Below are 15,658 nucleotides of genomic sequence, written 5' to 3' on the forward strand. Positions count from 1 at the left end.
GACTTGCCGATCTGAAGATCGGCGGTTTGAATCCCCGCAACGGGGTGAGCTCCTGTTGCTCGGTCCCTGCTCCTGCCAACCTAGCAGTTCGAAAGCACGTCAAAGTGCAAGTAGATAAATAGGTGGGAAGGTAAACAGCATTTCCGTGCCAGAAGCGGCTTAGTCATGCTGGCCACATGACCCGGACCTCCCTCGGCCAATAAAGCGAGATGAGCGCCACAACCCCGGGTCGGCCATGACTGGACCTAATGGTCAGGGGTCCCTTTACCTTTACCCCATACAAAATCCACTGAAGTTCAAAAGTGTCCCCGGATTCATTGAAAAAAATCTGGTAACCTTACATTAACTGTCCCACTTTAAGTGGGACATCCTAGATTTACTAGCTCCCAGGATGTCTCCTTTTGGCTCCCACGAGAGAAGGGCCCCGAAAGATGCCCGTTTTGGGGGGGGTCATGATCTTGTGCGAGTCACATGGCTCCCACGGGGGTGCGGCCCTGAAAAATGCACACGCTGATTTGACTTGGTGACATGTTGGAGAGGATGAAATGAGCCTGCTCTAGAAAAGGTAAGATTTACATTGGTTGCTTCGCCCACATTCCACCCCCCCACACACACACACCACTGTCGTGTGACCGCTGGGTGGTGGCCCAGTTGGGGATGTAACCCTCAATCTGAAAAAAGGTTCCCTGCCCCTGTTTTGTCATTGGATAATGGATTCCACATGGTCACCCTGTGCAGGAAGAGAAGATGAGGAAGGAGGAGGAAGAGGCCAAGAAACGGGCAGAAGATGATGCCAAGAAGAAGAAAGTGCTGTCCAATATGGGGGCTCATTTTGGCGGGTACCTGGTAAAGGTAAGTTGCTGGGTAACAGTAAGGAGGGGTTTACTCTTTTGGATAATCACAGTCTTTGCTTTGCTTCCTAATATTTCAACCACTTGCATGCCATCCAATTGGACCTGTTCTAGAGGTGTACAGTGCTAGCTAATTTCTCACTGCAAAACCATAGCTTCATAGTAGAGGACGTGCTTTGCAGGGGGGGTGGGGAGTGTTGCTATAGGATATTTGGCGCTTATTTTTTCTCTTTTTTGATTTTTCACCTTTTTAATGAAATAATTTTTATTTACTTTTACAAGTGTAGAATTATAACAATACAAAGTACATAGTCACACTTAGAGATTTCTCCGAATCTCTGGACTTCCCACCTTCCCTTCCGTGGGTCCAATTGTCAACTTTTGCGACTGCATATTATTCCATAATCCATATTTTATGTCACTCCATTTTGTCCATAGTATCTGCTACATTACAAGTGTTATTGCAATCCTGCTAATGTTTTCATCTGCTTACAGTGGTCTCCCAGATAAATTTTTCCCATTCTTTATTAAAGTTTGGGGGATATTTGGTGTTTCTAAGAGGGAAAGGGAGATGTGAGCTGAACAGTCGGGAGAGAGCAAATTCACCCTAACCCCAAGTAAAACCTGATGTCCACCTTATCTAATCAGGTTCATCCTCTGCAACTATTCTCAAGCCTTTGAGAATCTGCTTCCCACCTGATCTTCTGGAAGGGACGGAATATATAATAGCACCGTGGTGCCATCAGGTGGCTCTTTTCACAATTGCAGCCACCATCCCTTTCCTGCAATTCAGTCTGTCCAGGGTAGAGAGATACCTGTAGCCAATCCAGATGTTTCTGGACTCCCAACTAGGGCTAGAAGAATCTATGCATCTTGCTTCTCTCCTTTTCCCCATTTTTCCATTCTTCATTTTGGTTCTTCACACTGCAGCAATTTGCAAATTCTTTTTGTATATATGGGGGGGGGGGGAGGTTCCCAATGAAAATTCTCCAGCATTTTACTGCAAATTTCTCCTATTGAATTTTATGTTATTTTCACCAATATATTCATTGATAGGCACAGTTTCCAAATACATGCATTTTTGTAAACAATGTTTGGCTGGAGAACTGCAAAATTCAGATGAGTGCCAATTTTTGAAGGGTAGCTGTGTTTTGGTTCACGGATTGCCCTGGCAAGTTTGTAAGCAGCTTGCAAACACAGTAAAAATACAAAAAAAAATCCCAGTTATAGTAAACACAATCAATAAAAACCTAAAAAACAAAAGCATTTTCTGCAAATAAAAGCTCTCACAGATCCTTGTAACACCAAAAGAGGCCGCAAATACTTTAAAAGCCTTCAAATTAAGGGTCAAAATCCTGTTTTAAAAAGTTTTCCCTAGGTGACTCCCTTTTGCACACGCTTCCCACCTGGTTTCTCTCTCTTAGGCCGAGCAGAAACGTGGCAAGAGGCAGACAGGCCGTGAAATGAAGATCCGGATCTTATCGGAGCGAAGGAAGCCGCTCAATGTAGAGAACTTAAGCGAGCAACAGCTGAGGTTGGTAACAGAGTGGAGCTGCAAGACTGGCGCCAAGGGTCCCCTGCAAGGGTCCCCCATAGAAGAGCCCCCTTGACCCTGCCCCCCCTCACCATTGCAGCTGGCTTATTCATGTGCCTGACACTTTGGCTCCGTTATAAGGGTGGGGTGACTGCTCCTTTTTCCTTATGGGCTATTCCAGGGCCCGTATAGAGTCCTTAAGTGGGTTCCTTATCGGTAGGAGAAATAACAGAAGCCAACCAGAGTACAGCCGTACCTTGGAAGTCGAACAGAATCCCTTCCGGAAGTCCGTTCAACTTTCAAAACATTTGGGAAACCACAGAAGCCGCAATGGATGTTCAGGTCCCAAAGAACGTTCGCAAACCGGAACAATCACTTCTGGATTTGCGGCGTTTGGGAGTCAAAACGTTCATCTCACAAGGTGTTCGACTTCTGAGGTGCGACTGTAAATTGAAAAGCAAAGCGGCTAGTAAGCCTGATCTTTATTCAGGGAACAGTTGCAACAGGGTCCCCACTCACCACACACAGGAGGGAGGAGAACCCTGAACAATGGTGTTCAAGCCCTTATATAGACTTTTGAAATTGCCCTCCCTGTAGCCCAAGACCAACCCCCTGAAACATCATACATACATCACAGAAGGAGGCGGTCTCCAGCAGAAATCCTGCCTGCCAGGAAACCTGATAATGGTCACTGATTGCATTACCTGGGCAGCCTGGCCATTCTGATGGTTAATACTTTAGTTCCTGAGTCCAGGTCACAGGCTTATCCTATTCATACACAAATGCGGCCTTAAGACAGGATTTGCAAGCAAAAAGACAATGGGAAGGCTTTCCCCATTTGCCTCCCTTACTGCACAGGAATACTCGAGGTCAATGGGAGAGTCAAAATGGCTTCAGGATTGCTCTCCCATATTATTTCAGACACATGGTTCATAAATTTAGATATGTGTGCATTTATGAACATTTATTATATATTTGAGACCTTAAAAGTCTTATAACAGCCCAAAGGGCAGAAGCAAGCAGACACAGCAGTGGCGGGGAGGAGATACTGCTGCCTGGTTGCCCCTTGGCTCTGTCTGGCAGCCAAGATGAGGCAGAGGAGCACCATCAGTTGACAGCAATGGCAGAGAGGAGGGAGGGGACCAGGGAAGGTGGCTTGGCCAAAGCCCTCACCATGGCCACCAGCAGTTCTTGGCACTGTTGAGTGCCTGGCCAGGGAGGGGCATGAGGGATGTTGGGGGGGGGGGTTTAATCAGATAAGTCCCCCAAACCCCAATACAATTTACCTCTCTCTGTCCAGGGACACAGCCAAGGAGCTACATGACTGGATCCATCAACTAGAATCAGAGAAATTTGACCTCATGGAAAAATACAAATGTCAGAAGTATGAGGTAAGGAGGGAGGAAAAGAAATATACTTTTGGATACAGAACTTTCCCTGGTGCCAAAATGATATTAACATCAATTTCCCTCTCTGTGTGTTGTGTGTTTTCCCTTCCTTTCCAGATCAATGTTCTTTACAACCGCATCAGCCACGCCCAGAAATTGTGAGTGACCTTGTGGTTCCGGAAGCAACCCAAACATACAAATTACTCTGGCCTCAAATCCCATTAACTACCCACCCACCCACCGCATGTTTTATAGCCACAAAACGTGTGCATTTTCACAACTAGAATCAACAGTGGGGAAACGGCTTGAGAAACAGGTTCTAGTGTTCGTGTGGAACTGTGCATGAATTCATAAAGTCCACAACTGCCAGGTTTATAAAATGTTTTTTTAAAATCCTCTTTTTGGCACCTGCTAAGGAAATTTTTTTTATGGGACGCGGGTGGCGCTGTGGGTAAAAGCCTCAGCGCCTAGGGCTTGCCGATCAAAAGGTCGCGGTTCGAATCCCCGCGGCGGGGTGCGCTCCTGTTGCTCGGTCCCAGCGCCTGCCAACCTAGCAGTTCGAAAGCACCCTCGGGTGCAAGTAGATAAATAGGGACCGCTTACTGGCGGGAAGGTAAACGGCGTTTCTGTGTGCGGCTCTGGCTCGCCAGATGCAGCTTTGTCACGCTGGCCACGTGACCCGGAAGTGTCTCCGGACAGCGCTGGCCCCCGGCCTCTTGAGTGAGATGGGCGCACAACCCCAGAGTCTGTCAAGACTGGCCCGTACGGGCAGGGGTACCTTTACCTTTACCTTTAAGGAAATTTTTGTTCAGACAAGCTTACCCAAATGCTTAGGAAGTTGAAGTCATTTTAATCTGTTTCAGCATTTTAGTATTTTAACTTTTGTATGTTTTAAAGTACAGCTGTAATTTTTTTCTTGATTTTATTGTTATATGTTTATGTAAACTGCTTTGAGGGTTGTTGTTGTTGTTTTCAATCAAGCGGTATATAATTTTTCTGAAATAAATAGATAACATACTATTTTGGAGAGCTGGAATGCAGGTCAACAAAATCTGCACCACTTGGAAGCTGAAATTCAGCTGTAGCATTCTCTCTAACTTTTAACATTTCATATTTGGAAATTTGTTGTGTCATATTTTGGTCTTGTGACTGCTTAGCTTGAGTTTCCCTCACAAAATATATTTCAGATACATACTGTATATATGCAAGCAGTACACAGAGCTGGGTGTGAGTCTTCTTGGATAGAGAGAGAGAGAGAGAGAGAGAGAGAGAGAGAGAGAGAGAGAGAGAGAGAGATGGTGAATGTGGATATTTTACAACTTGTACATTTCTTCCTTGCAGCAAGAAAGGTGCCGGAAAAGCCAGACTTGGTGGCCGCTGGAAGTAAAAAGGAAGACACCCACCCACCTACAATTCATGCAGAGATCTGGGAGCTACTGTTGATTGCAGCATCCTATTGCTTCCCCTGCCCTGTTTTATGTTGAAAGCTGACCAGCCTGCCCTTTGTCCATTCTTCTTCACCCCTGTCATGTGTGCCTGTAACAAGCTCTTTGTCACAAGCCAGACCCAATAAACCAAACTCTCCCCTCTGTGGTACCTCCCCAGTGAGTACAGCCTCCCTGTGTTTTATTGGTGGAAAGAATGTAGAATCTCTCTTTCTATCTTTCTCCTCGCTTTCCAGAGAAGCTGCCTTATACTGAGCCACGCTTCTGGTCCATCAAGCTCATTATTGTCTACACTGACTGGCAGCACAATGACGATTGCTCCAGACACGTTAAAACTTGGTTAGATTTGCATTTGCCCTCATCCACCTTTAAGCAAATGTTCCCCACAAAAATGCTTAGGCTACAATAAATTGCAGACCCTTAGCTTTGCAAATACAGTGGTACCTCAGGTTACATACGCTTCAGGTTATATACGCTTCTGGTTACAGACTCCGATAACCCAGAAATAGTACCTCGGGTTAAGAACTTTGCTTCAGTTTGAGAACAGAAATTGTGCTCCGACGGCGCGGCAGCAGCAGGAGGCCCCATTAGCTAAAGTGGTGCTTCAGGTTAAGAACAGTTTCAGGTTAAGAACAGACCTCCGGAACGAATTAAGTACTTAACCCGAGGTACCACTTTAAGTGAATAGTTTCCAGACCTTACAGCAAACTAGTCTCCATCCACTGGAAATAAAATGAAGAAAAAAAGGGTTCCAAGCAACTTGAAAAGAAAAGTACTTGGCTTCCATACAAAGTGAATCAGGCAATCTTTGTGTTAATTATAATAAGCAAGCTATAAAATCTCCGTTTTGGAGAGGTTCTTTTCATTTGCAGGGAGCCATAGATAGCCACTTGGCTTCTTGCTTGTTCCAGGAAGCGTGAAGAGAGGAAAAACTGAGAAGGGGGTGCTGAGAAGGACTGAGAAGGGCGCTGAGAGCCTACTAAGCCATACCCACACTGGTAACTTGAACTCAGGGTGCAGGTTAACATTATCATGTACGCCAGTGTGAGTCAGTAACTGTATATGTTAAGTTGTGGGTGAACATATCAGACGACACAGCGATTCTTCAAACAGCTCTTGTTTATTCACAGGCCAGAACAGAACTGAACTGAAGGGTTCAGCCAGCCTGCTTATATAGAGCTCCAGAACAACGTAATTGTAACAACTATTTGTAACTATCCAATCACTGAACGTCGCTTTTGATCCCCTATTTGCATATGTGGACCTGAACTATCTACAGTATCCCCCTGCTGGCCCAGGGTGAGAACTTCAGTACATAACAGTATATTAACACATGTTTTGTAGTAGCCCTCCCCCTCCCCAGAGAGGTGTGTCTGGCACCTTCATTATACAGCTTCCACACCTCTTTTGACACTTGAGGTCTATATTTTTTGAGGACCTACCTTGTAATGTTGCTTTAAACTGTTTTTAATGTTGTCTCTTAATGCCGTAACTCACACTGGGATATTAGAGTGAAAGGCAGGTAAATAATAATAATAATCAGTGCTTTTTTTCTAGGGGTACTCAAGGCCATGCGGTACTGGCAACAAAGCTGTAAGAGGTCAACTGGATGCCTTTAAATTTATAACTTTCCTTGATTATTTTTAAAGAAGGTAAAAATAGATAATCTAAAATAAAGATAGGAACTGTTACGAAACAAAAAAACATTGAAAGCAAAACAAGGCAGTTGCTAGGCTTGGTCACATGGTTGCTATACTACTTTGGAGCGATGGGAATTCTCAGAGTTTTAAAAAAGCAGCAAGGGTTGAAGATCGAAGAAACCACAACCTGGGAGACTTTGGTGCATGGCGATACTCTCCCTTTAAGACTAGCTGTACCACTCCAACAGAGGGCCTACTTATTGCAGCTAAGGAGGGAGCGCTGGAGCTCAGGGAGGAGAGAGCTTGCAGTGGGAGCCATTTTGTGTGTGTGTGTGTGTGTGTGTGTGTTTGTGTGTTGAACATAGGCCTACAACTCCACGAGAGAGCCACCTGCATCCCATTTCAGAAGAGGCTTCATTGGGATACTAGAATTGAGGAGCAGGAGTGCGCTGAAAGCAGAGCAGCACGTAAGAGGTAGCTCAGTCTGGGCCCTTTTCATAAACGTTGCTGGGGGAAAGCCTGATAGCAGCAGGCCTGTTGCACTTCTGTGCTTTGCAATCCTGCACAAGCCATACCGCTTGGCAACATTGCAAAGATGCAAGGCTGCCGGCAGCGGGTGGAGGGGAAGTATGGGGCAACTGGGCCTACACAAAACCAGGGATTCCCTGCCTCGGTTCCTCTGGGTTCCATTGGTCACCAATGGTTGCTTGAGGGATGCCTAAGATTTCCAGGCAAATGTTCCACTGAAAAGTAATTTTCTGTGGCCGTTAATACAGCAAAAAGGGACATTAGTGGTGTGAGACCAGGCCTTAGCAGAGAAGTCTTTCCTGAGTGTTGGAGAAGGCCAGCAGCAGACCACAACCAGAAGACCAATGAGACTGAGCCTCAAGAAGCAGAAAGAGTCTGGAATTTGGAGGAGGTGCTTGGGAAAAGTACAAGCTAATCCTTGTTCCCTTTTCTGCTGGTTCAGAGCAAAGGCCGAGTCCAGCATTCTCTTCTGACAGTGGTCAAAGGCATGACTACAGGTCTTTGCCAGCCCTACCAGGAGATGCCGGGTGTTGAATCAGGGTCTTTTTGCATAAAGTTAGAAAAAGACCTGAGTGGCCCACAGGTTGTGTATACACCATACATTTAAATCAGATTGCTTCCCCAAAGAATCCTGGGAAGTGTAGCTTGCCTCTCACAGAGGTGCAATTCCCAGTGTCCTTAACAAACTACAGTTCCCAGGATTCTTTGGGGAAAGTCATGGGCTTTATGTGTGTACGATGTATATACAGCCCCACTCTGAAATTCAGGTAAAAATTAAAACTGGCATTGGCTGTGATTCTCTAAGGATGTGGCGGTGCTGTATCTGGTGACATTTCTGTTATTATTTTTATATATCTTGTGGAAGTTGAAAGCCAGCTCAAGCTTAGATGCTGATTAGGGCTGACATGGTGTGACCCCATTCTTTTCATATTTCTATGGGCACTTGCCGAGTCTTTCCTCTTCCTTAGGGTTCCATAAAGTCTATAAAGAAGAGGGCTCAGAGACAGGAAATAGGTTGAGAAATACACACACAGCGCCCACCAGTTCCTGTCAGCATTTGAAAGTGAATCTGTTTTCCACTCTCATTTCCAAGGCAACACATGTAGGCCTTTCACTATGGAGATGTCGGTGAGCTAAACAATACTCCACATCTTCATATATACCGTATTATGCTACATATTACATTACAAGGATGGGAAACCTGTGAACCTTTAGATGTTGTTTAATTGCTGCTCCCATCCTCCCTGACTTTTGGTCCCACCTGCTAAACATTGGACAAGCGTAGTCTCTGCTGTCTTTTCAGCGCCTACTGAAGACCTTCTTCTTCCAGCAAGCCTTTTGAGTCAAGATCTTCCCCAGTCTGGATCTGTATAGGAATTGTTTTTAGATGTTTCTAGATGCTTACTTGTTTATTGCTTGTATGCTGCCCTGAGAGGAGGGGTAGAATGTAAAATAAAATAAACAATAATAGTAATAGTAGCTGGAATGCAGCAGCACCCTTGATAAAAGACCTGCAGTCAGGGTTTATTATTATTATTCTAATTACTATATTTCCATGGTAATCCCACACAAATTTGCTGCTTCTTTTAAACTCCATCTCCCAGGAGCACTTGTGGGGGGGACGGGACTTCAGGCTCATCTCCCCCCATGCCACACACATCTGTTTCGTTTCCCCCCAAAAGATGGAAAGTTTGAGAGTTGCGCACTGTTACATCCGTAATTGGCAACGTAGGGCTAATGATTTGTACTGCAACCTCCGAGACAAAGCAGCCAGGGCTTTTCGCCGCATAGTTGCTGCTCTCCGCCTGCAATCACGACCCGGGTCTGCTTTCTTCTCCTCGTGGTTTTAACGGCATAAACAAGTGCCCCCGCTTTCCATTCCCACCCGCACTTCTTAGGTTGTGCTTTTCGCATTTCCCCCTAGGGATTTAGAGTGTGTGTGGAAATGACCTTCCAGTCGTCGAAACTACAACTCCCACAATTCCGTGCCGTTGGCCGTGCCGTGTGGGGCTGATGGGAATTGCAGAATGTCTGGAAGCCCCCGACGTCTGGAGGACTGCACTTCCCGTCATGCCGCGCGGCAGCCGTTCCCTTTCCAACATCCTCCGCCCTGCTGCTGCTGCTGCCGCCGCCGCCCCCTCCCCTCTCGCTTCCGATACGGAAGCCGAGAGGCGTCGACGCCGCCGCCGCTGCTGCTGCTTTTCAGCCCAGAGCTAGAGCTGGGCCGGGAGGGCCGCCCAGCCGGGCTGGCGGCGGCAGCAGCAGCGGCAGGAGGGGGAAAATGGCGGCGCCGCTGCTGTCCCTCTCCGAGGGGGAAGGAGCCCGGGCGCGGCGGCGGGAGCAGCTCCGAGCCTGGGCGGAGGCCGAGGCAGCGGCGGCGGCAGCAGCAGCGGCTGCTTCTCTGTGCCCGGCCCCGCCTCCTCCGGGGCTGCCGGTGGCGGCCGAGAGCGAGGCTGTGCCCGCGGCGGGGATGGGCTCCGGCGGCGGCAGAGGGCTTCGGTCCCGCGCCGTCCGCTTCGAGGCGGCCGCCGAGTTCCTGGCCTGCTGCGCCGGGGCCGAGCTGGAAGCGGCGCGGGAGATGCTCAGCGCCGACCCGGGCGCCGTGAACGGGACCAACGCGGACGGCATCAGCGCCCTCCACCAGGTACGCGGCGCCCCGATGGCAGCTCCCCGCCTCCCTCTCCCTGCTTTTGCCGCCTTCCCATTAAGCTTTCCTCCCCTTTCCCCCGGCCGAAATAAGCGACAGGATTTCAGATCTGGAAACGTAACCCCTTAGCGGAAAAGGGTGCCTCTGAACGTGCGCGGAGTGCCCCCCCCCCCCCGTTGAGACGTGTGAAGCAGCCTTCCCCCAACTTGGTGCACGTCAGGCGTCTTAGACTGCAGCGAGCATCAGCCCTGGCTGGCGTGGTTAATGGTCAGGGGTGATGGGAACTGGAGTCCAACAACTATAGGGCCAAAGTTTGGGGGAGGCTGGTGTAGAAAGTCCCCTGCCTGCAGCCCCGGCTTTGGTATAACTAATGTCAAGGCTTGGCGTAGGGTTATATGATGAGAGTACTTCTAAGCATCTAAGAAATGCTCCCCAGCCGTTATTTTACTGTTGCCAAGGCCTGGATGTGAAGTGTATAGGGATGGCCTCTGAGCATCTGCAGAGTATTCGCTACCATTAAGCAGCTGCAACCGGCTCCACCCTGTCTCTCTCTACACATACACACAGGCTCATGTGAAATTAGAAGGATCTGTTCCCTTTTATCAGCTAATGGTTGGGTAGGTTTGAACCCCAACAGCTCTCTGTAAGATGAATGCTGCTCCAGGTCCATGCACAAAAATTGCATTATATGAGGCTAGCAGTTGTGAAATTAAGATGAAGGTTTGATGATTCCCCCAGTTTGGCATGTGATTACGGCTAAAGAACGCTTTGTATGATAAATGTTAATGTAGCAGCTACCCAGTAAATGGAACTTGCACTGCCTGCGGAAACATCCTCAAGGAGGTTTGTAAAGCACATCTCAATCACTTCTGGCCTGAGATTGCTCTCGGTCACTAGATTAATTGATTAATTATATGTTACGCACATACATTCTGCTTTTATGCCAAGTTGCACCAGTGACTATTCACTCTGTCACGATAGTTCCTGTCTTGGCTGGCAGCCATTCTCCCAGGGTTCTCGGGTCCGGTTTATTAAGCTCTATTTTCACAGCAGATGTCAAAAATTCTGTGCCAGATTCTATGTATAAGTAGGATTGTGCAGATGATACAGGTGCTGTAGTGCTTTCCCTGAAAAACATCCTTGGTTCAAACTTCAGCAGTTTCAGGTGGAATTGGGAAAGACTGCTGTTTGAAACCTTGAAGAGCAGCTTCCAGTTTAGACAATACTGATCAGGATGGACCAATTGTCTCAATAGATATTAGGCAGCTTCCTATGTTCCTTCTTAATATAATTCCACCTTTCACCTAGTGATGTAAGTCACTTCCACTGTACAAAGTTGAGCTGCTAGTTCCATCACCATCACATAGAGATCAAATGCCACTAACTCTTATTCTTTTACTGGATAAATGATAACACAGAACAGAAACCTTGCTATGTTTGTAAGCATAAATAGAAAGGGTGGGAAAAAACCTATTTTCTACCATGCTTTAATAGCTACCAGTCTGCTCATAGGACTTTGGAACCACCTAACTGCAGGCTGTTGTTTTGAGAACGGTATATCCTGTGTGAATAGATAGAGAGTATATTGGTAAAAATTGTAGGAGAGGGAAGCAACAGTGAGCTTACTGTAGTTGTGTGCTATAAACCTCCAAGCCAGACTGAAGACTTGGATGATGCCTTCCTACAGCAGATTACCAAACATTCAAAAAGGGGAGATATAGTAGTCATAGGAGACTTCAGCTACCCCAATACAGTATCTATTGGAACTCAAACTGCTAATAATGTAAAGTCCAACAAATTCCTCCGTTTCCTCATTGACAATTTCATTTCCCAGTAGGTAGAAGAAGCAACAAGCAGGTCATCTATTTTAGACCTTGTCCTCGCCAACAGTGGGGGACTGATCAATGAAGAGATAGCATGGTCAGAAATTCTCAAAAAGAAATGAGTCCAAGGTGAATGGGGGTGAAATATTGAAGGCACATGTGCAAACAATTCCAGCAAGAAAGAAATGTAACTAAAGAAATTGATGTGTCTGCATAAGGAGTTTACTGATGAGCTGAGATTTAAGAAGGGCATGTACAGTATAAGAAATGGAAGGAAGGAGAAGTCACAATGGAGGTGTGTACACAAGTAGCCAACGGTTGCAAGGTGAATGTCAGGTGGGCCCAAGCACGGAATCAGCTCTGGCTTTCATGAGACATTGAAAATAAATAAAAAAAAAAGTTTCTTCAGCTGTGTTCAAAACAAGAGGAAGAACAAGCAAGTGTCCTTTGCATGAGAACTGCTGTTGAGTGGCAAAGAGAAGATGGAACTGCTCAACACCTACTTTGCTTCTGTCTTCACCCAAAAATAAAGCAGTGCCCAACCTGGTAATGGCAGAATAAATAGTTACAGGTATCCAGGGGGATGACTGCATGCAAACCTGTCTCCTGTGCTTGACACTGTAAATCAGCCTTTGCCAAATGTTGTGCCCTATATATGTTTTTGGAAGGCACCAGGTTATGCCTCTGAATACCAGTTGCTGGGAATTGCAGCTGGACTGCGTGCTGTTGTGCTTCATGTCCACTTTGCAGGCTTCCCATGGGGGCACATGGTTGGCCACTGTGAGAACAGGTTGCTGGACTAGGACCATTGGCCTGATTCACCAGGTTCATATTACATTGAGGTTAGCAGAATATCCTGTATGAACGCTTCGTGGTTTATGAATGGTTTGGTCACACCCAAACCATGGTGTGGCCATCCAGATGTTGCTTTGGTGTCATGCCTTCCCTCCTTCCCCTTGTAGTTCTCTCCATCGCTACTTGGTCCAGCCGAAATATATTTTCCGTTTTCAGATGAAATGGCAAGCCATGCTGTGCCTGAACCTGGAAGTGAGGGAGGGAATTTTAACTGCGGGGAGACAATGCGAGTCCAAGGCACGGTTCCAGTGTGTTAACTGAGCCTTGCGTATCCTCAGAAGTAAATCCCACTGTGCTCATTGGGACTTACTCCCTAGTAAGCATGTTTCAAGCTTGCAGCCGTAGTCTTGATGTTATTCTGTTGGCTGCGTGGATGCAGTATGCCTCCCTTCTTTGCAGTCCCCACCGGATTTATCATCCACAAAGTGTGCACAGTATAGCTATGTGTGGAAGATCAGTTATGCCTGAAACACATTTCCCTTTCCTGGGTTTCTCATTAGGAGGCTCTGGGACTGCTGTCCCCTTCTCCCGCCCCACATACACACTCCTGGATAATTTTCCATTACTTCATTCTCTTGATGCTGCTTGGCTCTTTGCCCTGGTCCCCATCCTCCCGCCATCTCCAAACACCAGTCTGTCAAACTCTGGCAGAGTGGGTGGTGGTGAAAGGAATGAGTCTTGGGAGAAGATGCAGCTTCTGCCCATGTGAGGGGTTCTACCTTAGGATTTAGAACTAATCGGGGGGCGGGGAGGTAAAGGTAAAGGACCTCTGACAGTTAAGTCCAGTCACAAACGACTCTGGGGTTGCGGCGCTCATCTCGCTTTACTGGCCGAGGGAGCTGGCGTTTGTCCGCAGACAGTTTTTCTGGGTCTTGTGGCCAGCATGACTAAGCCGCTTCTGGTGAAACCAGAGCAGCACACGGAAATGCTGTTTACCTTCCCACCGGAGCGGTACCTATTTATCTACAGTGGTACCTTGGGTTACAGCTCTTCAGGTTACAGACTCCGCTAACCCAGAAATAGTACCTCGGGTTAAGAACTTTGCTTCAGGATGAGAACAGAAATCGTGCAGCAGCGGCAGCAGGAGGCCCCATTAGCTAAAGTGGTACCTCAGGTTAAGAATGGACCTCCAGAACGAATTAAGCTTTTAACCCATGGTACCCCTGTACTGCGGGAGGCAGTGGAAGACAGAAGTGCCTGGCGTGCTCTGGTCCATGGGGTCACGAAGAGTCGGACACGACTAAACGACTAAACAACAACAACCCCTGTACTTGCGCTTTGACGTGCTTTCAAATTGCTAGGTTGGCAGGAGCTGGGACCGAGCAACGGGAGCTCACCCTGTTGCGGGGATTCGAACTTCCGACCTTCCGATCAGCAAGTCCTAGGCTCAGTGGTTTATACCACAGCGCCACCCGGGTCCCTAATGGGGGAAGCCGTCAGCAAATGGGTTGCTACGCCTCTCAGAAATGGTTTTGATTTGGAGCAGATCTCCAAGCCACAGAGCATGGTGGAGGCACTTAACATACTAAGATTTCCGCAGGTGGCTTTGCAGAGATTGGCCTCACTTAATCCTGCTTCAAAATAGAAATATGGAGATGTGATAGAAGTGAGTTGAGATGTGAGGGTACTGAAGCACTTTGAAGACTGAAAGTTTGTGCATCCCACAGTTACGGAATTGCGGGGGCTGGAACTGGCTTCCTTTAAAAACACACACACACAAATGAAACTTTCTAGTCTTTAACATTGTGAAATTTCAGAAACCAGTGGGAAGGTTGAGGAGGGTTTCCTGTGGTGTTGGAGTAGTTCTTTAGTATTCTTTTTTTATAGCTCTTTGCTTCTCCCTGTAACCAGCTTGAAGGGAGATAAGTGATGTACTACGTGCAAACCTGTTTATTTTCTGCCAATTTCATTTATACAGTTTGAGGAATCCACATTTTCCTGGGAGCAGGAGTCGATTTAACTTTGCATTGAAACTTTTTCTTAAAAGCAAACTCTTGACTAATCTCTGTGTGGAATCTTTTATTTAAAAAAAGAGCCTGTGTATTGTAGTCTAGTGGTTAGAGTGTCTGACTAGGACCTCGATGTCCTGAGTTCAAATCCGCACTTCGTCTTGAAGCTCACTGGGTGACCTTGGGCCGGTCATTCTCTCCCAGTGCTAAAGGATGAAGGGGCGGGGAGAACAACATTCATTTTATACTTAAGGGCGCTCTCTTCATTAACCATTCAGTTCCCAGGCATCTTTAGTGCAGGGCTGCGGAATGTGCAGTCCCTCCAGTGTCGTTGGACTCCAACTCCCATCATTCTCAGCTAGTGTGGACAGTGGTCGGGCATGATGGGAACTGGAGTCCAAGAACATCTGGAGGGCCACAGATTCCCCATCCTTCTTCTAACAGCTACATATGGCCATCCATATTTATGGTCAGCTGACATCCGGTTGGCCCCCACAACAGGAAACATTTGCATGAAAGCGAAACACATTTTTTATTTGTCCAGGCGTTGGGGTCATAGGTGGCAGTGATTTTAGTAAGGTGGCAGTGGTTTACATATGATGGCATTACGGATAATTGTCAATGCTAAGCTTAGTCAATCCTTTGGTTTTTAATTAATGGCTTTAACATTGTATTCTTACTGTGTGCATGAACCAATGTAGGGGTCCATAAACTGAACAGGTTTAGGTTGTTAGCCGGAGATGAAGCATAAAACCAACCGACTATCCAGCAAACAAATAAAAGACATAGGTAGGGTTTATCTATTTGTTTCATAATGCCTAGCTGGAGAATGGGGCACCCATGGCCCCACTGAACTGCTGCTGTCTTCTCATTTTCTAAGCTGACCTGAGAGTCTTGTCTTCTAGCTGCCTCCCACTTGGCTTTGAGTCCTCTTGTTTCTTTGCAAACCCGTGAGTCCTCCGCTCGCCTTACGTTCCCAGAGTTATCCTTGTGCCTGT

The 15,658-nt window shown here is 47.0% G+C and overlaps 2 protein-coding genes across 14 annotated transcripts in view; both read left to right on the top strand.

The window, feature by feature from the left end:
- Positions 1-5,381, top strand: part of TNNT1 (troponin T1, slow skeletal type) — a 28,495-nt gene extending 23,114 nt beyond the window's left edge. For all 10 annotated transcript variants that reach the window (XM_028751852.2, XM_028751856.2, XM_028751869.2 and 7 more), the window contains 5 exons: positions 739-852; positions 2,276-2,385; positions 3,686-3,776; positions 3,891-3,931; positions 5,115-5,381. In XM_028751852.2, the coding sequence (XP_028607685.1) occupies positions 739-852; positions 2,276-2,385; positions 3,686-3,776; positions 3,891-3,931; positions 5,115-5,160 (402 nt within the window). In that variant the 3' untranslated portion in view covers positions 5,161-5,381. The remainder of the gene's footprint in view (positions 1-738; positions 853-2,275; positions 2,386-3,685; positions 3,777-3,890; positions 3,932-5,114) is intronic.
- Positions 5,382-9,519: 4,138 nt separating this feature from the next.
- The window catches only part of PPP1R12C (protein phosphatase 1 regulatory subunit 12C), a 38,820-nt gene continuing 32,681 nt past the window's right edge, over positions 9,520-15,658 (top strand). For 2 of the 4 annotated variants that reach the window (XM_077917078.1, XM_077917077.1), the window contains exon 1: positions 9,522-10,030. In XM_077917078.1, coding sequence (XP_077773204.1) covers positions 9,668-10,030 — 363 coding nt within the window. In that variant the 5' untranslated portion in view covers positions 9,522-9,667. Of the gene's footprint in view, positions 10,031-15,658 lie in introns of all 4 variants that reach the window. The other 2 variants (XM_077917076.1, XM_077917079.1) reach the window with 2 other exon arrangements.

This window comes from Podarcis muralis, chromosome 13 (assembly GCF_964188315.1).
Source record: "Podarcis muralis chromosome 13, rPodMur119.hap1.1, whole genome shotgun sequence".
Taxonomy (NCBI): Eukaryota; Metazoa; Chordata; class Lepidosauria; order Squamata; family Lacertidae; genus Podarcis; species Podarcis muralis.